Source organism: Camelina sativa, chromosome 11, assembly GCF_030686135.1.
Source record: "Camelina sativa cultivar CO46 ecotype springtype chromosome 11, ASM3068613v1".
NCBI lineage: Eukaryota > Viridiplantae > Streptophyta > Magnoliopsida > Brassicales > Brassicaceae > Camelina > Camelina sativa.
Window position 1 is genome coordinate 27,306,604 of NC_141890.1, and position 25,473 is coordinate 27,332,076.

A 25,473-nucleotide genomic window follows, 5' to 3' on the forward strand; every position below is an offset into this window, starting at 1 on the left:
GTAACTGCCCTCAAATGCACTGCATGCTCTTCAGGACTCTTAGAATAAACCAGGATGTCGTCGATGACAATGATGACAGACACGTCTAGAAACTTCTGAAACACGTTGTTCATCAATCTCATAAACGCTGCTGATGCGTTATACAACCCAAACGGCATCACCATAAACTCATAATGCCCATACCTCGTCCTGAAAGCAGTCTTCCTCAGATCTGCCTCATCTATCGGAATCTGATGATAACCTGGTGCCAGATTTACCTTGGAGAACCAAGTAGCACCCCTCAACTGATCCAAATACTCATCGATCAGGGGAAGAGGGTACTTGTTCTTCACAATAACCCGGTTGAGACCCCTGTAATCAATACACAAACGGAAACTTCCATCCTTCTTCTTAACAAATAACATCGGCGATCCCCATAGTGATACACTAGTACGGATCAATCCGTTGCTCAACAAATCCTCTAACTGCTTCTTCAGCTCTGCCATCACTGCTGGAGCCATCCTATAAGGAGCCTTGGAACACGGTGTCGTCCCTGGTTCCAGTTCAATCGTAAAAGAATCAAACCGAGATGGTGGTAATTCCTGCAATGACTGGAACACATCCTCAAACTCCTCCATAACCTGAATACCGCTAACCGTAGACTTCCCCACTGACTCTGGCATTGATATAGTAACTAAATAAGCCTCACGGCCCTTCTCGATCATCTTTCCAGCCTGAATGGCCGAGATCACGAGACTCCCCGAAGTCGGTCTGATACCCTGAAAGACCAACTTCCCTCCTGGACGCTCAAACTCAACTCTACCCCGATGACAATCCAAATGCACCATATGCCGATGCAACCAATCCATCCCGAGAATAACATCATACAACTCCACTGGACTGATAAGCAAATCCCCTGGTCACGATTCTCCTGTGATCTGAATATCAATTCCTCTGGCTCGTCAAATAACCCTCAGGAACTTGCCTCCCGCAACTCTGACAACTCCTGAACGCTCCCCGGGATCCCCTCTGATTCCCGCGCTTTCTGCACACTCCGGAGTAATGAAGCTATAAGAAGCTCCAGAATCAAAAATAATGTGGGACTTAAACCCGTCCACCAACAAGGTCCCTACACAAATCTCATGTGTTGAGAACCTAACACGTTATCACAGGAAAAACATAAAATCTGAACCTACTGAAATTCACAAAGTTTAAGTACCAGAAATTATACCTGTGATTGCCCCGGCACTGGTTCCACCAGTCTCTACAGTCGTGTAAACCCGTGGCGCCTGCTCAATCCGTGCCACCTGCTGCCCTCCCGGCTGCACATGCTGCAACGCTGCCACTGCCACCGGCTGTAACTTGGGACACAAGGGCCTGATGTGCCCTGGCTCCCTGCAAAGATAGCATACACGAACCGCTGCCGTCGGAGCACTCCTCTTGGGACAGCTAGCAATCTTGTGATCCTTGCTCCCACACTGAGCTGCTGGACTCACCGCCACTGACTGTGCCCGGATATCCTCCTCAATCTCTGCTGCAGTCTCAACCAGCTCTGCACGTGTAGCATAGCTCCGCCCTCTACAGTGAACCCTCAATTCGTCACGTAGGGCCCTCATAAACCTCTTGATCTGAGTACTTGCGGTTGAAGTCGATTACCCCCATAATATCGAAGTCGATTGAACTCTAAGTCTAGCTCCCGCACTGACCGCGTCCCCTGAGATAACTGAAGGAACTGCCCCTCCAACCGGTCCAATGCCTCTCTCGGAAAGTACTTGCGGTTGAACTCCCCCATGATGTCCACCCAAGTCATCTCCCTCTGCACTCTCCTAGCAGCCACTGATCTCCACCACACCTCAGCATCACCAATAAAGTGGTAGACCCCTATGTCCACCCAAAACTCCTCAGGACATCTCAGAGTGCGTAAGTTACGTTCCACACTCGTCCTCCACGCATCTGCAGCAGTAGGGTCTGTACCACCCGAAAATCATGCAGTACTGATGTCATGCATCTCCTTGAGCAAAGACAAATAATGACTATGCCCTCCTAACAATCCTAAAATAATAAAAGAAAATAATATAAACAAGGAACCACACGACCTAAGCACTCGATGCAAGCATTCGAGTACAGGTTCGGGTGGGGTGATCGAGTAAACAAGGAACGTATGAACAGCTTGAAGGGTTACTCGAAGCAGGTGATCGTGTGCCTCTTCGGGTAAGGGATCGAGTGATGAATAAAAATGCAAGCAATTTAAATACGAAAGCTTCTAAGGATGGGGTAATCGACTCCTAAGTGTTCCTGACCAATACAAATGTCTTACATGCCTCAAGCAAATATTCCCTAGACAATGAATCTCTAAAATCTTGTTAAAACACTCTCTTGATAGAAACAATCAACCTTGATCACTCCCCTACCCAACTCTCGTTGGAGAACCATGACCAAGCAGGCAATAAGAACCGATTCATTATTGTCAATAAACCCCTTACTCATCTAATCTCTTTGGCTAAGTGAGTAAATCTCTAGCATTGGTTGATTCACGCATTTCATCTACACCTCTCGGTGGTAAAACACCTTAGATCTAATCTCACCCTCTCGGTTTGTTGACAGCATTAAGAACACCAAACTAAGACATCCTAACTGATCAAGAACACAAAATCATCTATCCCATCCCTAGAAACTTTTCTACACTACTCGGAAATCATTGCAAAAGACATAGAAACAAAGATAAATGAAAATTGCATTGTATTGAAAGATAGAGTAGAGAAAATAGAGTACAAAGTAGAAATCTAAAAAAATAACAAAAAGATTTAAAATAAATCCTAACAAAAGTGGAAAAGGGTTTGAGTCGCTCTATATCTCTCTCAGAAGCTCTCGCTCTCTGGTTTGAGGGTCTGCGGCGTGCTAGGGTGAGAGGAAGAAGAGGCGGGTTTATATATGGAAACCCATTAACCCTAGCTTCCCAGTCCAGCCCGAGGGTCTGCTCAATGGGGTGCACGAAGATGTGCTCGGGTTGCTCTTCGGGTGGGTCCTCGGATTGTTCTTTCTGTTCTTGGATCCTCTTCGATCGGGTTGGCGTTCGGACTGGTCTTCCTGCTCCATAGCTCCTTTGGGCACATTTCTCCCCTTTTCGGCTCTTAAGCACATGTTTTTATCTAAATTATGCAAATGGAAGAATGCAACACCCTAAGTGGCCTAAATATGGATTCCTACAGGAAATGACCTAAAAATACTAAGGTTAGGATAGAAACAATGCAAAATATGGACAAAAAGTGATGCTTAAAACATGTAAATTGGAGAGTTACCAGACCCCCAAACTTAAATCTTGCTAGTCCTCTAGCAAGGAAGTAGGAGGGTGCAGTTTAAAAACGGGGACTCATAACCTATATATGCTAAGCGAAGGATTCAAGCTATAGTCCTTAAAGATAGTTTAAAGGTGCTAAGATCAATCAACATACTTCAAATATTTTTCTCTACTTATTACCATGCATCGATCTAGTTCAACCTCCAACTAAAAGTAAAGACTTGCAATTCCAAAAAAACATCTCTTTCACGTTCATTTAAGTGTTTGGCAAATTCTTGCAAATGGAAGGTGAATCAAGCTCAATCGGTTTCAAGGGTAAGGCTTTTTTGGTAAGGTGGCTTCAAACAAATTCTTTAGGTGGTTTTCTCTCAAAAGAAGGAATGCTAGACAGTTGTGAAAACTATCTAAGATTGAGAACAATGTGGGCATATAAAGCTTAACTCTTGATAATCTACCCTTTTCTCATTCATCTCTTCTTTTTTTTTTAATCAAACCACCTAGAACAAAACTACCCACAACCTTGATTTTAAATCTTTTTTTTTTTTTTGTAATCCCTAAGGTGTCAACTTTAAACATCAAGCTCTTTTTTTTTTTTTTTTTTTTCTATCTTTGCTAAACTCCTAATATGTATATATATATTTTTTTTTTCTTTCTAGGAGACTATAGCAAGATCTTTTTTCTCTTTTTTTATTTTTTATTTCTCAACCCCACCCCAAATAACCTATCTTTCAAAACCAATTCTATTAGCTAGTCCAAATGATTCTAACTTAGCTAAATCAAGAGCCAGTTCTTTGTCGTTCTCAATAATCTCAAGGTTTCACAACCTATAGCACAATAAAAAGGCCTCACTCAACAATTCACAACAAGGTTTGAAAGAAAGGTTTGGGTTCAAGGGTAGGAAAAACAAATTGGGTTAAACGAAAAGATTGGTAAAAATGGAGTGTTAACCCGAGTTTTAGAATTACCATGAGCAAGTATTCAAATTCGCTAAGCAAGACAATTTAAGTTCAAATTAAATCCAATAATATAGAGATGATTCAATGTTCAAGCAAGTTTCACACAAGTGGAGGAAGCTTTCAAAAGACACAAGGTTCTAAACAAAGATTTTTCATTTTTCCAAAGATTGATCTAGCAACATTGAACTGTGATTAAGGGCTATAGCTTCAATCCTAAGGTTTGATTTTAAACAAGGTGGTTTTAATCATTGTCCCCTAAGATGCATATGCAACAATCCAATATGAAGTAAACTAGACTCAATCCTAATAAGTAAATGCAACTACATGAACATTCTTTTTTTTTCTTTTTTTTAAATTTTTTTTTTTTGGGTTTTTCAATGCACATAGATGCAGACTTAAATGAATAAAACTAGCATGCAAAAATTTGAAATAAGAAAATAAAAAAATAAAACGCAATGTTATATACATTCTAGGACCCTCCCCCAAACTTAAATTACATAGTCTCTGTGTAAATAAAAGTCTGAAAAAGGTGCCAAGAATCACACAAAATGAAATAAAACTAAATGCAATGTTATTTACAAAGGTTGGAAGAATGTGGTACCTCATGGGTTGGTGAAGAAGGAGGTTGTAGCAGCCTCCATACTCTCCAACGTGTAACCAGGGTTGCCACCGGCTTCAGCAGGTACCGGGATTTGGTCATCAGAGAGCTCGGTTATGCGTACGGACGACCTGCTCGGACCAGTATCGGAGGGGTTGATCGGGTAAGTCGTCGTGTAGGTCATCGGGTATGGCATAAGGTAGTATGACGGGTATGGTGGGAGAGATCCGGAATGATCGCCCATGTAACCGCTTGCAGGGTGCATTGAGTAGGGCATCTGATACGAACTCTGGTAAGGCATAGGGAAGGTACCTGGCTGGTCACCCGAATGGGTGTTCAGCTGGGGAATCGGATAGGGCATCGAGTCCCCCATCGGGTTAGGCGTCGGATAGGCATTTGAGTGGCTTCTCTGCGATCTGTCGGGTTTGGTGACATCCTTCCCTGCTTGGGGCTCGTAGGAGGATGCCCTGTGAGGCTCTGGAGGTGTCAATCCTCGAATTCCTACTAGCGGTCCGCTTCTCCCCATCCATGTGGGTGCATATGCCGATGTGGGAGCTGAGGCATAGCTTGCCTTGTCTTGCAGCTCCTTGATCTGTCCTCCCATTACCTTCACTGAGCCAGTGAGGTCTTTTACTTTTTTGGCTAGGAAGTTGTTCATCATTTTCAGCCAGCTGCTCCTCTTGTGAGCTTCCCTCACCCCAACAGGTTGCTTTTGAGAGCACACATACTCCTCAAAATCATACTCATCCGAGTTGTCTCCCTGTTCTTGCCCAGTCGTCTCTCTCTCTCTCCTGCCTCGGACTCCTCTTCCGGGTTGTATAGCTCCTCCAAAGGTGGTGTGAAGTCTATGTTATCCCCTAGCCGGATTTTGGTGCACACGACGTTGGGCAGGATCATTTGGGTGGCTCCAGCAGTTGGATGAACAAACTTGAAGAGCAGCATGTCGTGTGGCTTTTCATAAGCTAGGAACCTCGCCAATGTGAGGTAGTCGATGTCTAGCCATCTCGGCTCATGAACCACTCCCTTTAGGGGCACATTGCAAGCTACCAAAATTGGTGTGACCAATCCTCCTATGGAGATCTCTCCAGTTCCATCTCTCCTCTCAGTGTTCATTGCCCAAGACTTCAGGTAGAGGAACTAGTCGAGCAGCACAAAGACAATGCTAGTATCTGCAACATCCCCTACTAGCTGTGTACCATCCCTATCATTGTCTAAGACTCCACACAAGGAAATGTCTAGCAGCTGGAGCTCATGATCGTTCACATTCCCAGTCTCCTTCCTAGCGAATAAGGTACAAGCTAGAGACTTGTGAAAATACCTCAAAACAGGGCTCCTTATTTGAGCTGATTTGGAGCTTGTAGACTTGTAAGGAAGCTTGTCGCCTATTGTCAGCCATAGGGACTTCATCTCCTCCTTGCTTACCTCCATATTTTCTCCACTCCCAGCCTTGAAACCATACAACTTCTCCATCTCCTCGAATGTAAGCCAGTACTCCTTGTTTCGTACACAGAAGGTGATGAACCCAATCCCCCCATCGGGTAGTAGGGTCGGGTGTTCTTCAAAAAAGTGTAACCGCAGCATGGAGAGGAAGTGAACCATCTCCTCCTCATAAGCCTCGAGGTTGGCTCGCATCATCTTGCCCAGATGGCATATGTCGAACAGGAACTCGACGTCTCTAGTGATGCCCAACTGCTTCATGGTTTCTCGGTGAGGGTAGCGGGTACCAAAAAAATTCATCTTGCGGAAGCCTTTGAAGAGCTTGGCCGGAGTCTCCACCTCTTTCTGCTTCAGCCTCCGCGAAGCCTGGCGTGTGCGGTCTCTCTGCTCCTCCTCTTGGTCACGGTTCTCCTCCTCTGTGTCTTGATCCTCTTCCTCAGCTGCTCTCTCGACCACCTTCTCAGCCCTTTCAGAGGCTGGTCTCTTCCCTCTTGCAAACGCAATTCTGCTCCTTAACCGCGAGGTTTGGATCTCCTCTGGTTCTCCTCCACTGACATCAGAATCGACCTCCATAGGATCAGTAACGGTTCTCTCGGACATAGACAGGTCCCTACGTCAAGGAGATCAGCGGATTGCAAAAGCTACTGGGTCGGCAGAGAGAACCGGATCGGGTGACGGATCGGGTGACGGATCGGGTTAAGCATCGGGTTGGAGAAGCGTAACGTCCACCAGCGGTTGGGAATGCGGAACGTCTCCTCTTCTTTGGTATTCTCGAGGTTCTACGGCATCACCTCCGATTGTAGCAGCGGCGGAGGTTGATCTTCTTCCCTTCCTTTGGTAGGTGTTCAGCTTTGGTGCCATTATAGAATCCTTGAGAAGAAAGAAAAGCTAAACTCGAGATTAATGGGGTTAGTTCCCGAAAAATCAAGGAGCACTCGAGTTTGAGAGAGAATAGAAAGTAGGAAGACAAAGAGTTTTTAGGGTTTAGAGAGAACCTATGGAGTTGAGAGGGTTAGACTTCTTAAATAGGGGGGGTTGGCTTCTTGGGCTTCCCCAAGAGTGGGCTAGGGTTTGTGGAATTCGGACTCCACTTGCCACTCGAAAGGGAACACGACCAGGAGCGTCGGGTACGGTGTCAGGTTGAGCCTCGGGTTCCTCAAATTTCCTTTTTCACCCTTTTTTTTTATGAAAATATGCAAAAATAGAAAATGAGATAAAATAGATATATAAAACTGAAAACAAAATAAAGGATACCTTTGGGACTTCCTCCCAAGTGAGCTTGTTTTAAGTCATTAAGCTTGACTCTTCATGTTCTTTAAACATGGGAATTAGGAGGGAGAGGTTCTGGAATCCTCTCCACTGTAGCAGGCTGATTCAATTGATTCTCCAAGTCTTGTCCAGATTCCACAGCAAATGTGGTGTTGACTTCTTCAAGATGTTTGACTTTTCTCTGCTTTGTGTTAGTGGAAAAGGCTTGACCATCAATGGTTGACCTCTTAATTCCCTTCTTGACATCAAACTCTATCTTGAAGTGTTCTCCATGCTCAGTTCTGATCTTGCTTTGCTTTACCTCAATTACTGCACCTACTGTTGCCAAGAATGGTCTTCCTAGGATCAGTGGATCGTCTGGTTCCTTATCCATATCAAGGATGATAAAATCAGTAGGGATTTCCACTCTTCCAATTCTGAGAGGCAAATTTTTCAGGATCCCAATCGGATGTCTGATTGTTCTATCAGCTAGAACCAAATACAGACTACTCGGTTTAAAACTGGTAAAACTCATCTTGTTGGCAACTGAAAGTGGCATGATGTTGACCGAAGCTCCCAGATCGCACAAGCAATTGTTGAAAATCCTAAGACCTATTGAACATGGCAGAGTAAAAGAACCAGGATCCTCCAATTTCTCCTCGATTCGCAATTCAGGATCTAAGCACACTCCTGAGAATTTCATACCCAATCTCCTTGACAGCTTCCTTAACCTCAATCTCCAGCTAAACTGCCTCCTTGGAGATTTTCTCTTGAAGTTCGTGTGGTGGTAAGAGCTTAGGAGGTGGAGCTTTTTGCTTGGTCATACGCTCTGCAAGCGCCTCCAGTTGGATGTCAAGTGCAGCATTGAATCTTTCCTCTAGCTCCCCTTCGGCTGCTACAGACAGTTGAGGTTGAGCTCTCATTTGAACATCTACTCGATGTATCATCCGATCACCATCATCGGGTGAGTCATCGGGTTCTGCCTCGGTTGGTTCTTTGATTTGTGATTCTTAAACCAGTGCTTGATCATCGACTCGATCAGTCTCCTCGGGTAAAGGCTCGGGTTCGTACTCGGATATGTAGTACTTATACTCATTCATCCCATAATGATCCATAGCCTCCCCATCTTGAACATCACTGAGGACAGTGAGGTAGTCCTCATAATCATCATCAAGGAAAATGGCTTGGGCAGTGGCGTAATCCTTTGGGTTCTGAACAGCTTTACCTGGTAGCTGGTTGATCTTTGGAGGTGGTTGGTTGTTGTGGTTGCGCTCGAGTTATCTCAGCTTAGTGTTGAGTGAATCATACTTGGCAGTCAAGTCATTGTATCCAGAATCGATCTTCTTACTCATTTCCGCAAACCGTTTTGCGTTGTCCATAGCAGCCGAGGCTTGGTTTTGAATCATCTGCTGAATTAGGCCGCATTGGTCCGCTTCTTTGGAGTGGTTCTGCGGGCCTTGTTGTTGATAGAATCCAGGTGGTGCAATGGGTTGGTGGTAGTTACCAGAATACTGCTGCTTACGAGCAGATCCTTGATTGTATTGAACAAAAGGCTTTTGCTGGCCTTCATTCCCTTGAACTGCTGACGGGAAGATTTGGTCTTGAGGATTGGCAACATTTGGGTTACGGTATGACAGATTCGGATTCGGCTTGTAGTTGTTGTACCCTTTGTTGTAACCGTCTTGGTTGTTGATGTAGTTCACATCCTCTAGCTGAACATTCTCCCCATCTTGGTGTAAAAACTGCTCGTCCTCTGAGATCGCATGAACATGCTGCTGCTGGTTGAGGAGCTTGTCGAGCTTGTCATTAAGGGCTTTCATGTCCCTCTTGTACTTGGCATCTTCCTCTCCAGTATATCGCACATTGTGATCGTACTCCTCATTATAATGCCCATCAGATTGAGCCAAGTTCTCCACTAGGTCCCAACCTTCATCAACATCCTTGTTGAGGAAGTTAGCATTGCTTGCAGTGTCCAGCAACATCCGTATCTTGGGTACCACTCCTCGGTATAGTGTACTGAGCAATGAAGCATTGCTAAAACCATGATGAGGGCATCTGGTAGTGTATCCCTTGAAATGTTCCCAAGCTTCATTGAACATCTCATTGCTCTTCTGAACAAAGCTGGAAATGTTATTTCGCAGCCTTGCGGTTCTGGAGTTTGAGATGAATTTTGCCAGAAACGCCTTCTTGCACGCTTCCCAAGTGGTGATGGACTCCTTGGGAAGTGATTTCTCCCAGAGGTGCGCTTTGTCTCCCAAAGAGAATGGGAAAAGCCGGAGTTTGAATCCATCCTCACTAACTCCATTTATCTTGGTGAGGCTACAGAGCCTATCAAACTCATCCAGATGGTCCAATGGGTCCTCCATTGGTAATCCATGAAACTTATTGCTCTGTATCATCTGGATAAGACTACTCTTGATCTCAAAGTTGTTTTCCTGGACAGTAGGTGGCACAATTCCATGTCTTTGAGTGTGAGTAGATGGAACATCTCCTGCTCCTATGTTGGTCCTTGCTTGAGGAGCTGGTGGACCGTTCTGATTGTTCATTGTCTCCTTAATTGTTGCTAGTTGCGGTTGTTGAACTTGTTGTTGTCGGAGTAACCGTGGTCTCTCGATGTAAACGAAAGTAAACAAGTCAGTACTTAACAAAAATGTATAAAAGAACTTGATCTAGCAAGTGCTGAAATCCTAAATGTAGCAGATTAAATCCAACCAAATGGCAACAACGCCAAATTGATAACAGGTTTTTCACCCAGGGTATCAATTCCCTATACAGTTGTAGTACAAAGGGTTATCAATCCAAATGGTTGTTATGCTAGCAGATAGGATGCAATCAGAAGCAAGCAAGTCAAGCCAAGCAATAAATGGTTTGTCTAACAATCCTAAAATAATAAAAGAAAAGAAGATAAACAAGGAACCACACGACCTAAGCACTCGATGCAAGCATTCGAGTACAGGTTCGAGTGGGGTGATCGAGTAAACAAGGAACGTATGAACAAATCGAAGGGTTACTCGAAGCAGGTGATCGTGTGCCTGTTCGGGTAAAGGATCGAGTGATGAATAAAAATGCAAGCAATTAAAATACGAAAGCTTCTAAGGATGGGGTAATCGACTCCTAAGTGTTCCTGACCAATATAGATGTCTTACATGCCTCAAGCAAATATTCCCTAGACAATGAATCTCTAAAATCTCGTTAAAACACTCTCGTAATAGAAACAATCAACCTTGATCACTCCCCTACCCAACTCTCGTTGGAGAAACATGACCAAGCAGGCAATAATAACCGATTCATTATTTTCAATAAACCCCTTACTTATCTAATCTCTTAGGCTAAGTGAGTAAATCTCTAGCATTGGTTGATTCAAGCATTTCATCTACACCTCTCGGTGGTAAAACACCTTAGATCTAATCTCACTCTCTCGGTTATTTGACAGCATTAAGAACACCAATCTAGAAGGGAATTTATAAAACATAAAGAATCAAACTAAGACATCATAACCGATCAAGAACACAAAATCATCTATCCATCCCTGGAAACTTTACTACACTACTCAGAAATCATTGCAAAAGACATAGAAACAAAGATAAACAAAAATTTCATTGTATTGAAAGATAGAGTAGAGAAAATAGAGTACAAAGTAGAAATCTAAAGAAATAACAAAAAGATATAAAATATATCCTAACAAAAGTGGAAAAGGGTTTGAGTCGCTCTAGATCTCTCTCAGAAGCTCTCGCTCTCTTGTTTGAGGGTCTGCGGCGTGCTAGGGCGAGAGGAAGAAGAGGGGGGTTTATATATGGAAACCCATTAACCCTAGCTTCCCAGTCCTGCCCGAGGGTCTGCTCGATGGGGTGCATGAGGATGTGCTCGGGTTGCTCTTCGGGTAGGTCCTCGAATTGTTCTTTCTGTTCTTGGATCCTGTTTAATCGGGTTGGCGTTCAGACTATTCTTCCTGCTCCAAAGCTCCTTCGGGTACATGCTCGGATTTGACCTTGTTTCTCCCCATTTTCGGCTCTTAAGCACCTGTTTTCATCCAAATTATGCAAATGCATGAATGCAACACCCTAAATGGCCTAAATGTGGATTTCTACAGTAAATGACCTTAAAATGCTAAGGTTAGGATAGAAACAGTGCAAAATATGGACAAAACGTGATGCTTAAAACATGTAAATTAGAGAGTTATCACAACCCCACAAGATCAACACCAAGGACTCCAACCGCTGGGATTCCCACACCCGGATATCACTGGTGTCGACCGACACCCCCTTGGTGTCGATCGACACCCCCCCCCCCAAAACGCACAGTTTTGGTTTGCGGGTGTTACAAAGTTAAATGCTGCGTTTTGGGTTAGGGAAAACCGTTAACTCAAGTGTTTTGTCTCATTCGACGAGTTTAGCCGTTTCTGAGAGAAAAGAATAGAGGAAAAGAGTTCTAAGTGTTCTTGATGAGATTTTGGGAGTTTGAGGTTGTTCCTGTAGAGATGTGTAGCTGGGATCGTTGTAGGAGCTTCCTGGAAGGGTTTTCTTGCTTGTTTAGGGTTAAGAATCGTCTTGGCAAAGGTAAGTGCATGACGATGGCTTATCTAAGCTAGAGATTTCTCTGATCTGCTTGTTCTGTGTTGTTAGGCTTGTTAGAATGTTATTTGGGACGTTAGGAAGCTTTCTTGTGGCTTGGGATCGAGTTTTGTGGTTGTAGGAACGAAGATCCGGCGAGAAGCTTTGGGGGAAAATGTGCATCGACCGATGTAAGTGCGAGGATGGCGTGTAAAACCTAGGGTTTTCGTGCTATGTCGAGCATGCGTCGGTCGATGCAATGGGAGCATCGGTCGATGCAAGTGAACCTTGCATCGGTCGATGCATATCATGTGTCGGTCGACGCAACCCCAACCGGTATTGATATGATTCTTGAGGCTCTGATACCACTTGACATGATTCTCCCAAGGAATCGGCACCTTCGAGGATGTAGATAGATACACCTTGATTCTAAAGACAAAAAAGCCTCAAGAATAAGGACGATGGAATAAATGGTCGCACAAGAGTTGCGGAAAGACTCTTGATATACCGTTTTGATCTTTCAGCCTCGCACCAAAAAGATTGCATCTCTCAGCCTTGCACCAAGGAGATCGGGTTTTGACTATTGGAATCACACCAAGTAGTCGGTTTTGATTGTTGGAATCACACCAAGCAATCGGTTTTGTTCACAAAGAACAGAAGAGCATCACTCTCAAAGAAAAGAAAAGGTTTTATAAAGAGTTGGTTGATTATTTCTTTGCTCTTACATGAGTTTATATAGGATACGAAAACTTGGTAACAAGCTAAGTATTATTCTTGAAACTAAAAAGAACAATAAAGATAGATAGTTGAATGAAGATTCAACTCTTGAAGTTTGCTTTCCCTAGGTGTCCTTCCCAAGGTGAGTTGAACTCCAATTTTCGTCACTTCTCTTTGGCCACAAAATAGAGTGATTATTTTGGGCTTTCTTGGACTTGAATTATATTCAAAATGGGCTGGAATTGATAGGTATCATCCCCAATAGACTTCCCATGCTCTCTTTGGCCATAAGCTCTTGAATAAGCCCATTTAGTGCATTCCTTAGCTGCTTAGCTTTTGCTCTAATCATTGGTCCTTCAGGTACAAGCAATGGTTCCTCAGCTACAAGCTCCTCTGGTTCAAGCTCAGCTACAGATTCCTCAGGTTCAAGCTCAGCTACAAGCTCATCCTCCTTAGCTCCATCCATGATCACATCATCCCCCTCCTCTTGAAAGGGATTTGACCTCAAATCTGGATCATCTACCACAAAAGGAACTAAATCAGAAACATTAAAGCTTGAACTCACATTGTACTTACCATGAAGATCAAGTTGGTAAGCATTGTCGTTAATCTTTCTTGTGATCTCAAAGGGCAATCGATTCTAGGCATCAGTTTTGACTTCCTTTCAGCTGGAAACGGTTCTTTTCTCAAGTGAACCCACACTTGGTCTCCTGGTTTGAATACCATCTTGCGCCTTCCTTTGTTAGCTTGTTTTGCATACTGCTTTGTCTTCTCCTCAATGTTTATTCTAGCTTTCTCATGGATCTGTTTGACAAGGTCAGCTTTCTTTTTCCCATCCAAGCTAGCTCTTTCACTCAAAGGTAGAGGGGTTAGATCCAATGGAGATAAAGGGTTAAAGCCATAAACAATTTGGAACGGAAAAAACTTAGTTGAAGAATGAACTGATTGATTGTATGCAAACTCAAAATGTGGTAGACATTCTTCCCAAGTTTTAATGTTCTTTTTGATCAAAGCTCGCAAGAGAGTTGACAAAATTCTATTAACTACTTCAGTTTGACCATCAGTTTGTGGATGACAAGTAGTGGAGAATAGTAACTTAGTCCCTAGTTTAGACCAAAGCGTTTTCAAGAAGTAACTCAAAAACTTTGTATCCCTATCAGAAACAATTGACTTAGGCACTCCATGCAAACGAACAATTTCTTTGAAGAACAACTCAGCAACATGCAAAGCATTATCAGTTTTGTGACAAGGTATGAAATGCGCCATTTTCGAAACTCGATCAATAACCACAAAAACTGAATCTTTACCATTCCTAGTTCAAGGCAAACCAAGCACAAATTCCATAGAAATATCATGCCAAGGCTAAGTAGGAATAGGCAAGGGAGTGTACAAACCGTTGGGCTGTACCTTTGACTTAGATTGTTTGCAAGTGACACACCTTCCACATATCCTTTCGACATCTCTCTTCATGTTCGGCCAATGAAAATGATCTTGAATTACCTTAAGCGTTTTTGCTATTCCGAAATGACCCATCAATCCTCCTCCATGATGCCTATAGTATTTGCCTGCAGCAAACTTTTCACAAGCTTTGTACGCATCTTTAAAGTCAGGATCCTTCTCATACATCCCTTTAACTTGTTCGAATCTTATCAGTCTAACATCAAGAGTAGAGATTAGAGCATACCTTCGGGACAAGGCATCAGCAACAATGTTTTCCTTACCTTGTTTATACTTGATGACATATGGAAATGTTTCTATGAACTCCACCCACCTGGCATGCCGTTTGTTGAGCTTTTTCTGACCCTTCAAATGTTTGAGGGATTCATGATCTGTGTGAATCACAAACTCTTTGGGCCATAGGTAGTGTTGCGATATTTGAAGTGCTCGAACAAACGCGTATAGCTCCTTGTTGTATATGGGATAGTTCAAGGTCGCTCCTCAAAGCTTTTCACTGAAGTATGCAATGGGTTTCTTGTCTTGCATCAAAACAGCTCCAATACCTACACCAGAAGCATCACACTCAATTTCAAAGGTTTTAAGGAAATTAGGCAAAGTTAAGAGCGGGGCGTTTGTAAGCTTCTCTTTCAAGGCCTGGAACGCTTCTTCTTGTCCTTTCTCCCATTTGAATCCAACATCCTTCTTGATGACTTCTGTAAGTAGTGCAGCTATAGTGCTAAAGTCCTTCACAAAGCGCCTATAGAATCCAACTAGTCTATGAAAGCTCCTTACTTCTCCAACGGTCTTAGGACTTGGCCAGTCTCTTATAGCTTTAACTTTCTCCTCATCAACCTTAATGCCATCTGCACTAACAACAAAACCTAGGAAGACAAGGTTATTCGTACAAAAAGTGCATTTCTTAAGATTGGCAAATAACTTCTCCTCTCTAAGAGTTGTAAGAACCGCTTCTAGATGTTGAACATGTTCTTCTAGATTCTTGCTATAGACTAAGATATCATCAAAGTAAACTACAAAAAAAGATTCCAATGAATTTTCTCAAAACATGATTCATTAACCTCATAAAAGTGCTGGGTGCATTTGTTAGCCCAAAAGGCATAACCAACAATTCATACAACCCATGCTTAGTTTTGAAAGCAGTTTTCCATTCATCACCCTCTTTCATGCGTATTTGGTGATATCCACTTTTGAGATTTATCTTAGAAAAGACACAAGAACCATGCAATTCGTCAATCATATCATCAAGCCTAGGAATAGGATGAAGATACTTTACTATGATGTTGTTGATGGCTCTACAATCAACACACATGCGCCAACTTCCATCCTTTTTGGGCACAAATAGGACTAGGACTGCACATGGGCTCCTGCTTTCTCTGATATGTCCCTTCTCCATGAGGCCATTAACTTGTCTTTGAAACTCCAAGGTCTCCACGGGATTATTCCTATAAGCTGGTCGGTTTGGAAGTGATGCACCAGGAACAAATTTTATTTGGTGTTCAATACCACAGATAGGTGGTAAGCCTTTCGGATTGTCCTCCGGGAATACGTCCTCAAAATCCTGCAAAAGAAAGGTTATCTCACTCGGTAACACCGGTGCAAGGTCAGAAAAACTCATGAGAGTTTCTTTGTAAACAAACATAATGAAAGGTTATTTCGAAAATAAAGCTCTCTTAACATCTCCTTTTCTCCCAATGAAATTTGAATGCCTCACGGGTTTTCTCTCACAGGCCTTTGACTTTGTTTTTCTCAAACTCTCGCTCTCTTTTTGGTGAATTGTGTTTGTGGGGTCGCTCATGGTGTTTGTTTCTTTCCTTTGCCTGAGAATCAACTGATCTTGGTAAACTTTATGAGGTGTCAACGGAACTAAGATGATCTTTTTACCTTTGAACTCAAAAGAATATCGATTGGTGAAACCATCATGGCTTGTTCTCCGGTCAGATTGCCATGGTCTTCCCAAAAGAATATGACTTGCGTCCATAGGTAGAACATCGCACAAAACCTCATCCTCATATTTCCCAATGACAATAGGAACCTTTACTTGGATACTAACCTCCATCTCACCATCATCATTAAGCCATTGCAGCTTATATGGCTTCGGGTGCTTCTCCGTAGTTAGCCCAAGCTTCTTTACCATTGTTTCACTCGCCACATTAGTACAACTCCTGCCATCAATTATGAGACAACATACCTTATCTCGGACATGGCACCTTGTATAAAATAGATTATCCCTTTGCTCATGTTCCACAATCACAGTTTGAACACTAAGTGATCTCCTTGCCACCAATATCTCGCCTTTTGCTGGAATTTCTTCAAGTTCTTCTAGTGAATAAAAAATCACCTCTTCATTTTCTGATTCGAACTCTCCATTCTCCAAGAGAATCATGGTTCTTCTGTTGGAGCACTCATGTGCATAGTGTCCTCTCCCATGACACTTATAACACGTCACATCACGAGCTCGGGTTCTGGTAGCTTCAGCTTTGTCCTTGGTATCTTGATTGGAAACAAATGACTTCGCTTCAACTTTTGGAAGAGCAACTGACTTTTCTCCCTTCTGGTAGCTTGGTTTTGGGTTAGATGAACCAGCACCATAAGTTATCCGCGTATAACTTCTTCTTTTAAGTTGTTTTTCCACCATGATTGCTTTATGTAACATCTCTTCAAGCTCCACATAATGCTCCATCTCAAGCTTATCTTGGACATCTCGGTTCAATCCACTCATGAATCTAGCCATAGTAGCTTCTCGGTCCTCAACCGCATCAGCTCTTGTCAAAAGAATCTCCATCTCTTGATAGTAATCCTCCACACTTTGACTTCCCTGAGTTAGTCTCCTTAGCTTTTGATGTAGATCGCGATGGTAATGGCCGGGAACAAACCTTCTCCTCATGATAGCCTTCATCTCAGCCCAAGTCTCAATCGGATATTCGCCATTACGTCTTTGTGAAGTCACCAACTGATCCCACCAGCTAAGAGCATACTCACTAAACTCAACAGCCGCCATTCGCACCTTATTGATCTCAGAATAGTGTTGAAAATTGAAAACTTGTTCTACCTTCTTCTCCCACTCCAAGTAGACATCTGGATCATTCTTCCCAATAAATGGTGGAATTTTAAACTTCAGCCCTCCAATGTTATCATCGTTTCTTTCTCTCCCTTCTCGTACACGTCTAGGTTTCCTTCGGCCTCCTTGAGATGAGTTTCCACTATGACTGTAGTAATCTTCAGCTGCTACATCTCTCGACATTCTTAACTCCTCACCTACTCTCCTATGTTGATTAGGCAAGTTTTGTGGTTGCCTTTGTTGTGCTTCTGCTTGAACTTCGTCCAACCTCTTATAGACTGCATTCATCTCAACCCTCATCATCCTCCGCATTTCTCCCAACAATTCTTCCATCTGGATATTTTGAAGTCTCCTAGGTTGTTCTACTTCATGGTTGTTATTTTCTCCATCAGCCATATTTGAAAAAAAACCTGCAAGATGAACAAACTCACAAAAACAAAATCCTCAGAAGTGTTTACTCTCAAGTGTTTCACTCACAAGTGTTTACTCTCAACTCTCAAAGTGTGTTCTAGTGACTCTCAAAGGTTCTAATAGAACAGAAACCAATCAAACCCAATGTATTTTCCAAAACAATCGAAACAGAATCAACTTAGTGAGATACCAAAAGATAAAATAGAACAGATTGATGAAAGTAGATTTTTTTTTTTTTTTTTGAATTAGAGCAAAACAATTTTGTTTTTTTTGAAAAGAACAGAACAGTTTTAATTTTTTTTTTTGAATAGAACAGAACCCTTTTTTTTAATAGAATAGAACCTTTTTCTCGTTTTTTTTTTTTCTCCTTTTTTTCTTTTGTTTTTTCTTTTTTGTTTTTTTTTTTGTTTTTTTTTCTTTTGCTTTTTTCACTAAATAAAATAAAATAAAATAGAAGATGAAAAGATGAGAAAATGAAAATAAAGAAGATGAAAAGATAGAAAAATGATAGATAGAAGATGAAAAGATAGAAAATGATAGGACGATAAAATACCAAACTCAAGGGTATGCTCTGATACCACTTGATATGATTCTCCCAAGGAATCGGCACCTTCGAGTTGGTAGATAAATACACCTTGATTCTAAAGACAAAAAAGCCTCAAGAATAAGGATGATTGAATGAATGGTCGCACAAGAGTTGCGGAAAGACTCTTGATATACCGGTTTGATCTTTCAGCCTCGCACCAAAAAGATCGCATCTCTCAGCCTCGCACCAAGGAGATCGGGTTTTGACTATTAGAATCACACCAAGTAGTCGGTTTTGATTGTTGGAATCACACCAAGCAATCTTTTTTGTTCACAAAGAACAGAAGAGAATCACTCTCTCTCCTTAGCTCCATCCATGATCACATCAGGTGTCGGTCGATGCATGCTTGGTGTCGGTCGACGTAGAGTCCTGGTTTATTATTGCTGATTGTTGATTGTTGGTTGATGGTTAGAGATGTCTCTATTGCTTGTGTATATAGCCCAGTAGATGGGAGGAATGCCTTACTAAGTGTTTATAAAATACTCATGCATTGCAATTTGTGTTTGTGGTGCAGGTAAAGGTAAATTGTAATCGTGGAATCAATGCAATGAATAGGAGGATGTTTTATGGACTCGTTTGGTTGTTGTCTCGCATTGTTAGGTTGTTAGAGTTGGATCATTAGAAACATTGATAGATTGCTGGTTCTATGTTTTCTGTTGGTTGGATATTGAATATTGTTTATGTTATAATATTGGATATTAGTGTCACATCCGTTTTATAATTTGGAATTGGGCAGGTTTGTTTTATTTTCAAGCCCATTAAAAACGAAGTGAGCAAAATACCAAAAAACGACAAAGGATTATTTATGTGTGGCGAGTATGTGCGTTTTTTGGTATTTATGATACCTTAGCAATGGCAACTGCGACACACTCTTTTCCTTCTTCATTTGCCGTCAAAGAAAAACGCAAACCTAAACCCTAAGTTGATAAGAGTGTGTCGCAGTTGCCATTGCTAAGGTATCAAGCCGTGGTCCTCGTTAGTTAACAAGCAATCAATTAATGTATGATATTTTCATTCCTTTAATCCCTATCTCTACTTGTCAAAACTGAGAATCTCAATGCCATTAGTCTTCATCTTGACTATGTATTTCTTTTTAATAAATATCTTGACTATGCTCCATCTTCCAAATAATACAATTTAATTTAGAGGTTCCAGAATCTTATAAAATACAGTCGACATTATATATACACCTACATCATATAAAGAAAAAAGAAAAAAAAAGGTTTTACACCTAATCGATACACCTATATATTTAGCATTTATACAAGTTGTTTTAAATGAAGTTTTGATTATTTTTGTTTGACTTGTGACTAAACAATTGTATGCGTCATAGTCTAAACGTCTGCAGTTTTAGTAGGACATTATCATCGCTCCATTTTAAGCGTTTTTTCCAAGAAAATATGATAGAAAATTGTATACACCATACATCATTTAACTTTAAGTGTCAGTTCAAAGTTTAAACTTTAAAACAAGTTTTGATTTTTTTAAATATAGTTTTATTTTATTTTTTGTTTGACTTGTGGGCTAAAATATTATGCGATCTTACCATAGTTTATCGATCCTTTTTCGGCGTTTCCAAGAAATTATGACTATATATTATAAAACATGCGTCATTAGGAAGGTTTCGTTCCATCTACAGCGTCCATTATCCTCTTTCCAAGAAAATTGCATGATTAAAGATTATAAACCCTACATCATTGTAGGAGCTGAACCCCACATTTTTACGTTACTATCAATTGAGCCCTATTATAAGAACTAAAACCAAAAAGCAGATTAATAATATAATGGAAAACTCGAAAGAAAAGATGAGAAACAATTCGTTAAAAACTAAAAGTGTAGGGACTCGTTAAAAGTTCTTTTATGCCTATCTCAATAATAAACAAACAAGCCATTTCCATTTCCTTGTGCAGATTGCTTTCTCGCAAGCTTTGAGATATTGATCTTCTCTCAATCATACTCCATGGATTCTTCTTTTTACTATGGTTTTTGTGCTGCTGCAATAACCTTCTTCACTCTTTTCGGTACAATACTTTTCATGTTTTATGGAAAAATAAAATCCCATCAAGAAAACAAAACAGTTGTTGCTTCTTCCTCTACTTTATCTCTTACAGCAACCCCATATTCTTTGTCTCGAACTCGGAAACACCACGTCTTCCCAAGCTTCCACGGAGCAGATGTTCGAAAAACCTTTCTTACTCACATTCTAAAAGAGTTCAAAGGAAAGGGAATCGATCCATTCATTGATAATGATATCGAGAGGAGCAAGTCAATCGGTCCTGAGCTCATAGAAGCTATCAGAGGATCGAAGATAGCGATCGTCTTGCTCTCGAGAAACTACGCTTCTTCGTCGTGGTGCCTTAACGAGTTGGTGGAGATCATGAAGTGCAGAGAAGAGTTTGGTCAAACAGTGACCATTTTCTATGAAGTTGATCCGACTGATGTAAAGAAGCAGACCGGAGATTTTGGTAAGGTCTTCAAAAGAACTTGTAAAGACAAAACAAAAGATGAGATTAAGAGATGGAGAAAAGTTTTGGAGGCTGTGGCAGCAATCGCTGGAGAGCACTCACGCAACTGGTTTGCCCTCTTGAATTCTACTTGTTGTGATTCACATTTTACTAACACATTTAAACTATATTTATTTGTATTAATTCATATTTTGGATGTGTATGTGATTTTTTTTTAATGAATAATTAACATAAGTATAAATTGATCACTTCATTTGTTAGGGATAATGAAGCAGCCATGACTGAAAAAATCGCCATTGATGTGTCAAACATGCTGAATAATTCTACACCATCAAGAGATTTTTATGGTTTAATAGGGATGGGAGCTCATATGAAGGAAATGGAATCACTGTTAAGTCTAGGCTCTAATGAAGTAAGGATGATTGCGATTTGGGGTCCGTCTGGGATTGGAAAGACCACCATTTCCAGAGTCTTGTATAGCCAATTTTCTGAAAATTTTGAATTGAGTGTCTTCATGGAGAATATCAAAGAGTCAACGTATACAAGACCAGTTTGTTCTGATGAGTACAGTGCAAAGATGCAGTTACAAAAAAGATTCATGTCCCAGATAATCAACCATAAGGATATGGAGCTTCCTCATTTAGGCATTGCCCAAGATAGGTTGAACGACAAGAAAGTACTCATTGTTCTTGATAGCATTGATCAGTCAATACATATAGATGCTATCGCAAAAGAAACTCGGTGGTTCGGTCATGGAAGTCGGATTATCATCACAACACAAGACCAAAAACTTTTGAAGGCACATGGAATCAACCATATTTACAAGGTGGAGTTTCCATCAGCATATGAAGCTTATCAGATGTTTTGTGTGTATGCTTTTGGCCAAATCTTCCCTAAAGATGGTTTTGAGGAGCTTGCATGGGAAGTTACAAAACTTTTAGGTAATCTACCATTGGGACTAAGAGTTATGGGATCCCACTTCCGGGGAATGTCTAGGCATGAGTGGGTAAATGAACTACCAAGGTTAAAGACTCGCTTTAATGCTGGAATTCAAAGCATTTTAAAGTTCAGTTACGATGTCTTATGTGATGAAGATAAAGATTTGTTCCTTCATATAGCCTGCCTTTTCAACAATAAAGATATGGTGAAAGTGGAAGATTATCTTGCTTTAAGTTTCTTGGATGTGAGGCAAGGGCTTCAAGTCTTAGCTGAGAAATCTCTCATAGCTATTGAGGTTCTACATAGTGTCTATACACGTATAGATATGCACAATCTACTAGTACAACTAGGTAGAGAAATTGTTCGTCATAAGCCTGGGCACCAATCCATTCGTGAGCCTGGGAAGCGTCGATTTTTGGTTGATGCTAAAGATATTTATGAAGTACTCACTGATAACACGGTTAGTTCTATTATTAGTCTCTTGTGTCCTTGTTTTAAATTCATTCAATAGTCACTCATTTTCTACTTTTTCCGATCTTTTAACAGGGTAGTAGAAATATAATAGGTATACTTTTGGAGGTAAGACCCCTATCAGGTGAATTAAATATCAGTGAAAGAGCTTTTAAAGGAATGTCTAACCTTAAATTCTTAAGATTCCATGGCCCATATGATCACGAAAGTGATAAATTGTACTTACCGCAAGGTTTGAATAATCTACCTCGGAAACTTAGATTAATAGAGTGGAGTCGTTTCCCATTGATATGTTTGCCTTCTGATTTTTGTACCGCGTACCTAGTCGAGCTACGTATGTGGAACAGCAAACTTCAGAAATTGTGGCAAGGGTATCAGGTACAAAATTGTTATATTTCTCTCCATTTTTGTAATATTGGGGCTTTTTTTCTTACATATTTTGTGCCAAAAGGGAGTGATGATATCTTCTTCCGGTATTATTTCTTAGAAGGCTATTATCTCTTGTAATCTTACTATGCTTGGTTGGATTGTAGTATCCCATATTAGTATCAGTGGTGGAAAGGGAGGAAATGTATGGAATTGTATGAATGAATAACTTAATTTTGAGTTAATAAGAAAACAAAAACACTAAACTATTATTAAATTATTTGAAAATAAATTTAATGCACATATATTTCCCTTATGTTGTCTTGATTTGTTTGTGCAGCCGCTTGGAAGTCTGAAGATAATGGATTTGCGCGACTCCAAACACCTCAAAGAGTTACCTGATCTCTCAAGTGCAACTAATCTTGAAGAATTGAATCTGTTTGAATGCTCAAGTTTGGCAAAGCTCCCCTCTTCTATTGGAAACCTTCAGAAATTGCAAAAGTTGAGTTTACACGGATGCTCAAAGCTAGAGGTTCTTCCAACAAATATCAACTTGGAATCTCTCATTAACCTTGATCTCACTGATTGCTTACTGATCAAAAGATTTCCTGAGATCTCCACAAACATTAAGGATCTCAAGCTCACGAAAACTGCAATAAAAGAAGTGCCTTTGACGATCAAGTCATGGTCTAGTCTTCATAAATTGGAAATGTCATACAATGAAGGTCTTAAGGAATTCCCGCATGCACTTGAAATCATCACAAGGTTGTACTTTAACGATACAGAAATGCAAGAAATTCCTCCGTGGGTTATGAAAATCTCTCGTCTTCAGTCACTTGCACTTTCCGGATGCAAAAAGTTGATAACAATCCCACAACTTTCCGATTCCTTATTAACTATTTCGGCAGTCAATTGTGAGTCACTGGAGAGCCTTGATATCTCTTTTCACAACCATCTTTTGCACAGTCTCCTGTTTGTTAATTGCTTCAAGCTGAATAAAGAAGCAAGAGAACTCATCCAGACTAGTAGTACCAGTGTGTTCTTACCTGATAAAGAAGTGCCTGCAAACTTCACTTACCGAGCTAATCCTGGATGTTCAGTGATTGTAAATTTGAATCAAAGGCCTCTTTCAACAACCTGTAGATTTAAAGCTTGCGTCTTGTTAGTCACTCAAGATGACAAGGAGAAGGGTGCCAATGGTAAGACATTTGGTGTAACTCATCGCCTCAGGGACAAGAATAAATTTGGCGTCGACATTCAATGCAGACCTACATACTATTACGAATTTCCCTCCATTTTAGCAGAGCATTTATTCACCTTTGAGTTTGAAGCAGATGTGACGTCCATCGAGCTTCTTTTTTCGTTCCACGTCCAAGAGAGTGACGAGGTGATGATAAAAGAATGTGGAGTACTCCTACTCTAACTCCCTTCATGTTAGGGGAGTAAAACATTTGGAGACTTACTTGCGACCCAAAAAGCAACTTCATAGTTTCTGTGAAGAAAGAGACAGAGAAAGGCTTGAGTTGGTTTCCGTCGTTGAAGGATTCTTTGGGCAGACCACGAGCTCTCGCTGGAGATTACGACTCTAGGAATTCAGAAATTGAAATCGAAAGCAACGCTCTATGTTGGAAAATTCAAGAACTGGTTATTTTAAGTCGTTTTGTAGAATTTATTTTTGAATACTCTTAGTGTCTGATCTATATACCAATGAGATAATCAGGTACTTGTTTCTCTAAATGTTACTGATCATTTTTCTTGACTTTCACATAATACAAGATTTTACGGAAAAAATAAATATAAATTTCCAGAGACTACATGAAGGGGCGGATCTATGTAGTGATGGGGTGGGGAACGTGCCCCATGCTACTTGTTAAAAATTATCTGGTACATTTGGTTAGTTTAGTTACACAGCTTAATTGTTACCTAGGTGTCCCATGCATCTTCTTTGGTGAGGAGCCTGGTTTAAAAGTCTCCGCCTAACACCGATTACGCCCCGTAAAATCGTTAGGCCCACCTTCTCCCCCTCAATTAATGACTAATTCCTGCCTAGCATCGATTATCCGATTATACCGTCTAATCTGATTAATTTCCGCTTAATTTTGTATATACCGATTATTTTTGGAGCCAAATATAAATCAAATATATATATATATATATATATATATATATATATATTGTTATTTAAACATTTAAATTAAAAGTTTATGATATTTTACAATAACTAATGTACAAAATTTTAATTAAAATCATAATTTTTTTTCTTAAAATTATGTTTGTATGTGTTTACCGTAATTTTAAAGACAATACTATAGCTTTATATTTTATTTGATATTTTTTTTTTTACATAAACAGAATTATACATATATTTAGTACTATATATTTTTAATTTACTATTCATTTAATAAAATAACCCTAAAACTAGTTCCTGATTAATCCATGTTTAATCTCCAATTTTCTCGCTAGGCGCTAGGCCCATCCCGACCGCCCGACTAGCGCCTAGCGATTTCTAAAACAGGAGTGAGAAGTGATAAGCTCAAATTAATCCCTGGAGCTACTCTCTCAAACAAGAGATCACAGTAGTGCTTAGGGGTCGAATTCCTCAGAGACTCAAGATCAAACACAATGGATTATAGAGTTTTATGATTACGCTAAACAAGATAATTTGAATTAAAATAAACAATGCAAAATATTAAATAAAAGTGTTGTGAAATCAGAAAATCAAAAGGTTAAGCCTAGGGAATTTCTCAGGAAATTATGAAATATTAAATCAGTAAATTAATTAAGGTTCAAGTAATTAAAAATCAGATCTAGAACTCTAAACTTTTGGTAAAATAAATCAGTTCTTACTGCAATTATTATCTAAATTTAAAACCAGAAAATTCAAATCTCTTTGTAAAATTCTAAGTTAAAAATCAGCTTTAAGAACAGGTTTAGATAAG

At 40.5% G+C, this 25,473-nt stretch overlaps 1 protein-coding gene, 1 non-coding gene and 1 pseudogene across 2 annotated transcripts; 2 read left to right on the plus strand and 1 right to left on the minus strand.

The window, feature by feature from the left end:
* Window positions 1–8,526: 8,526 nt before the first annotated feature.
* LOC147934474 (uncharacterized) lies at window positions 8,527–17,134 on the minus strand (annotated as a pseudogene).
* On the plus strand, window positions 9,554–9,660 carry LOC147934475 (small nucleolar RNA R71). The gene has a single exon (XR_015573368.1). It is a non-coding gene; the product is annotated as a small nucleolar RNA R71 (small nucleolar RNA).
* A 3,019-nt stretch (window positions 17,135–20,153) lies between the features above and the next one.
* LOC104724183 (putative disease resistance protein RPP1) lies at window positions 20,154–24,295 on the plus strand. The gene is made up of 4 exons (XM_010442630.2): window positions 20,154–20,867; window positions 21,020–22,157; window positions 22,244–22,546; window positions 22,875–24,295. The coding sequence occupies exons 1-4, from the start codon at window positions 20,254–20,256 to the stop codon at window positions 23,955–23,957; spliced, it is 3,138 nt and encodes a 1,045-aa protein (XP_010440932.2). The 5' UTR covers window positions 20,154–20,253; the 3' UTR covers window positions 23,958–24,295.
* Window positions 24,296–25,473: the final 1,178 nt, after the last annotated feature.

Excerpts from the sequence above, each read along its gene's own strand:
- LOC104724183 (XM_010442630.2), top strand. The coding sequence starts at position 20,254 with ATGGATTCTTCTTTTTACTATGGTTTTTGTGCTGCTGCAATAACCTTC. Across the intron at positions 20,868-21,019 it reads GGAGAGCACTCACGCAACTG|GGATAATGAAGCAGCCATGA; the intron begins GTTTGCCCTCTT and ends TTCATTTGTTAG. Across the intron at positions 22,158-22,243 it reads AAGTACTCACTGATAACACG|GGTAGTAGAAATATAATAGG; the intron begins GTTAGTTCTATT and ends ATCTTTTAACAG.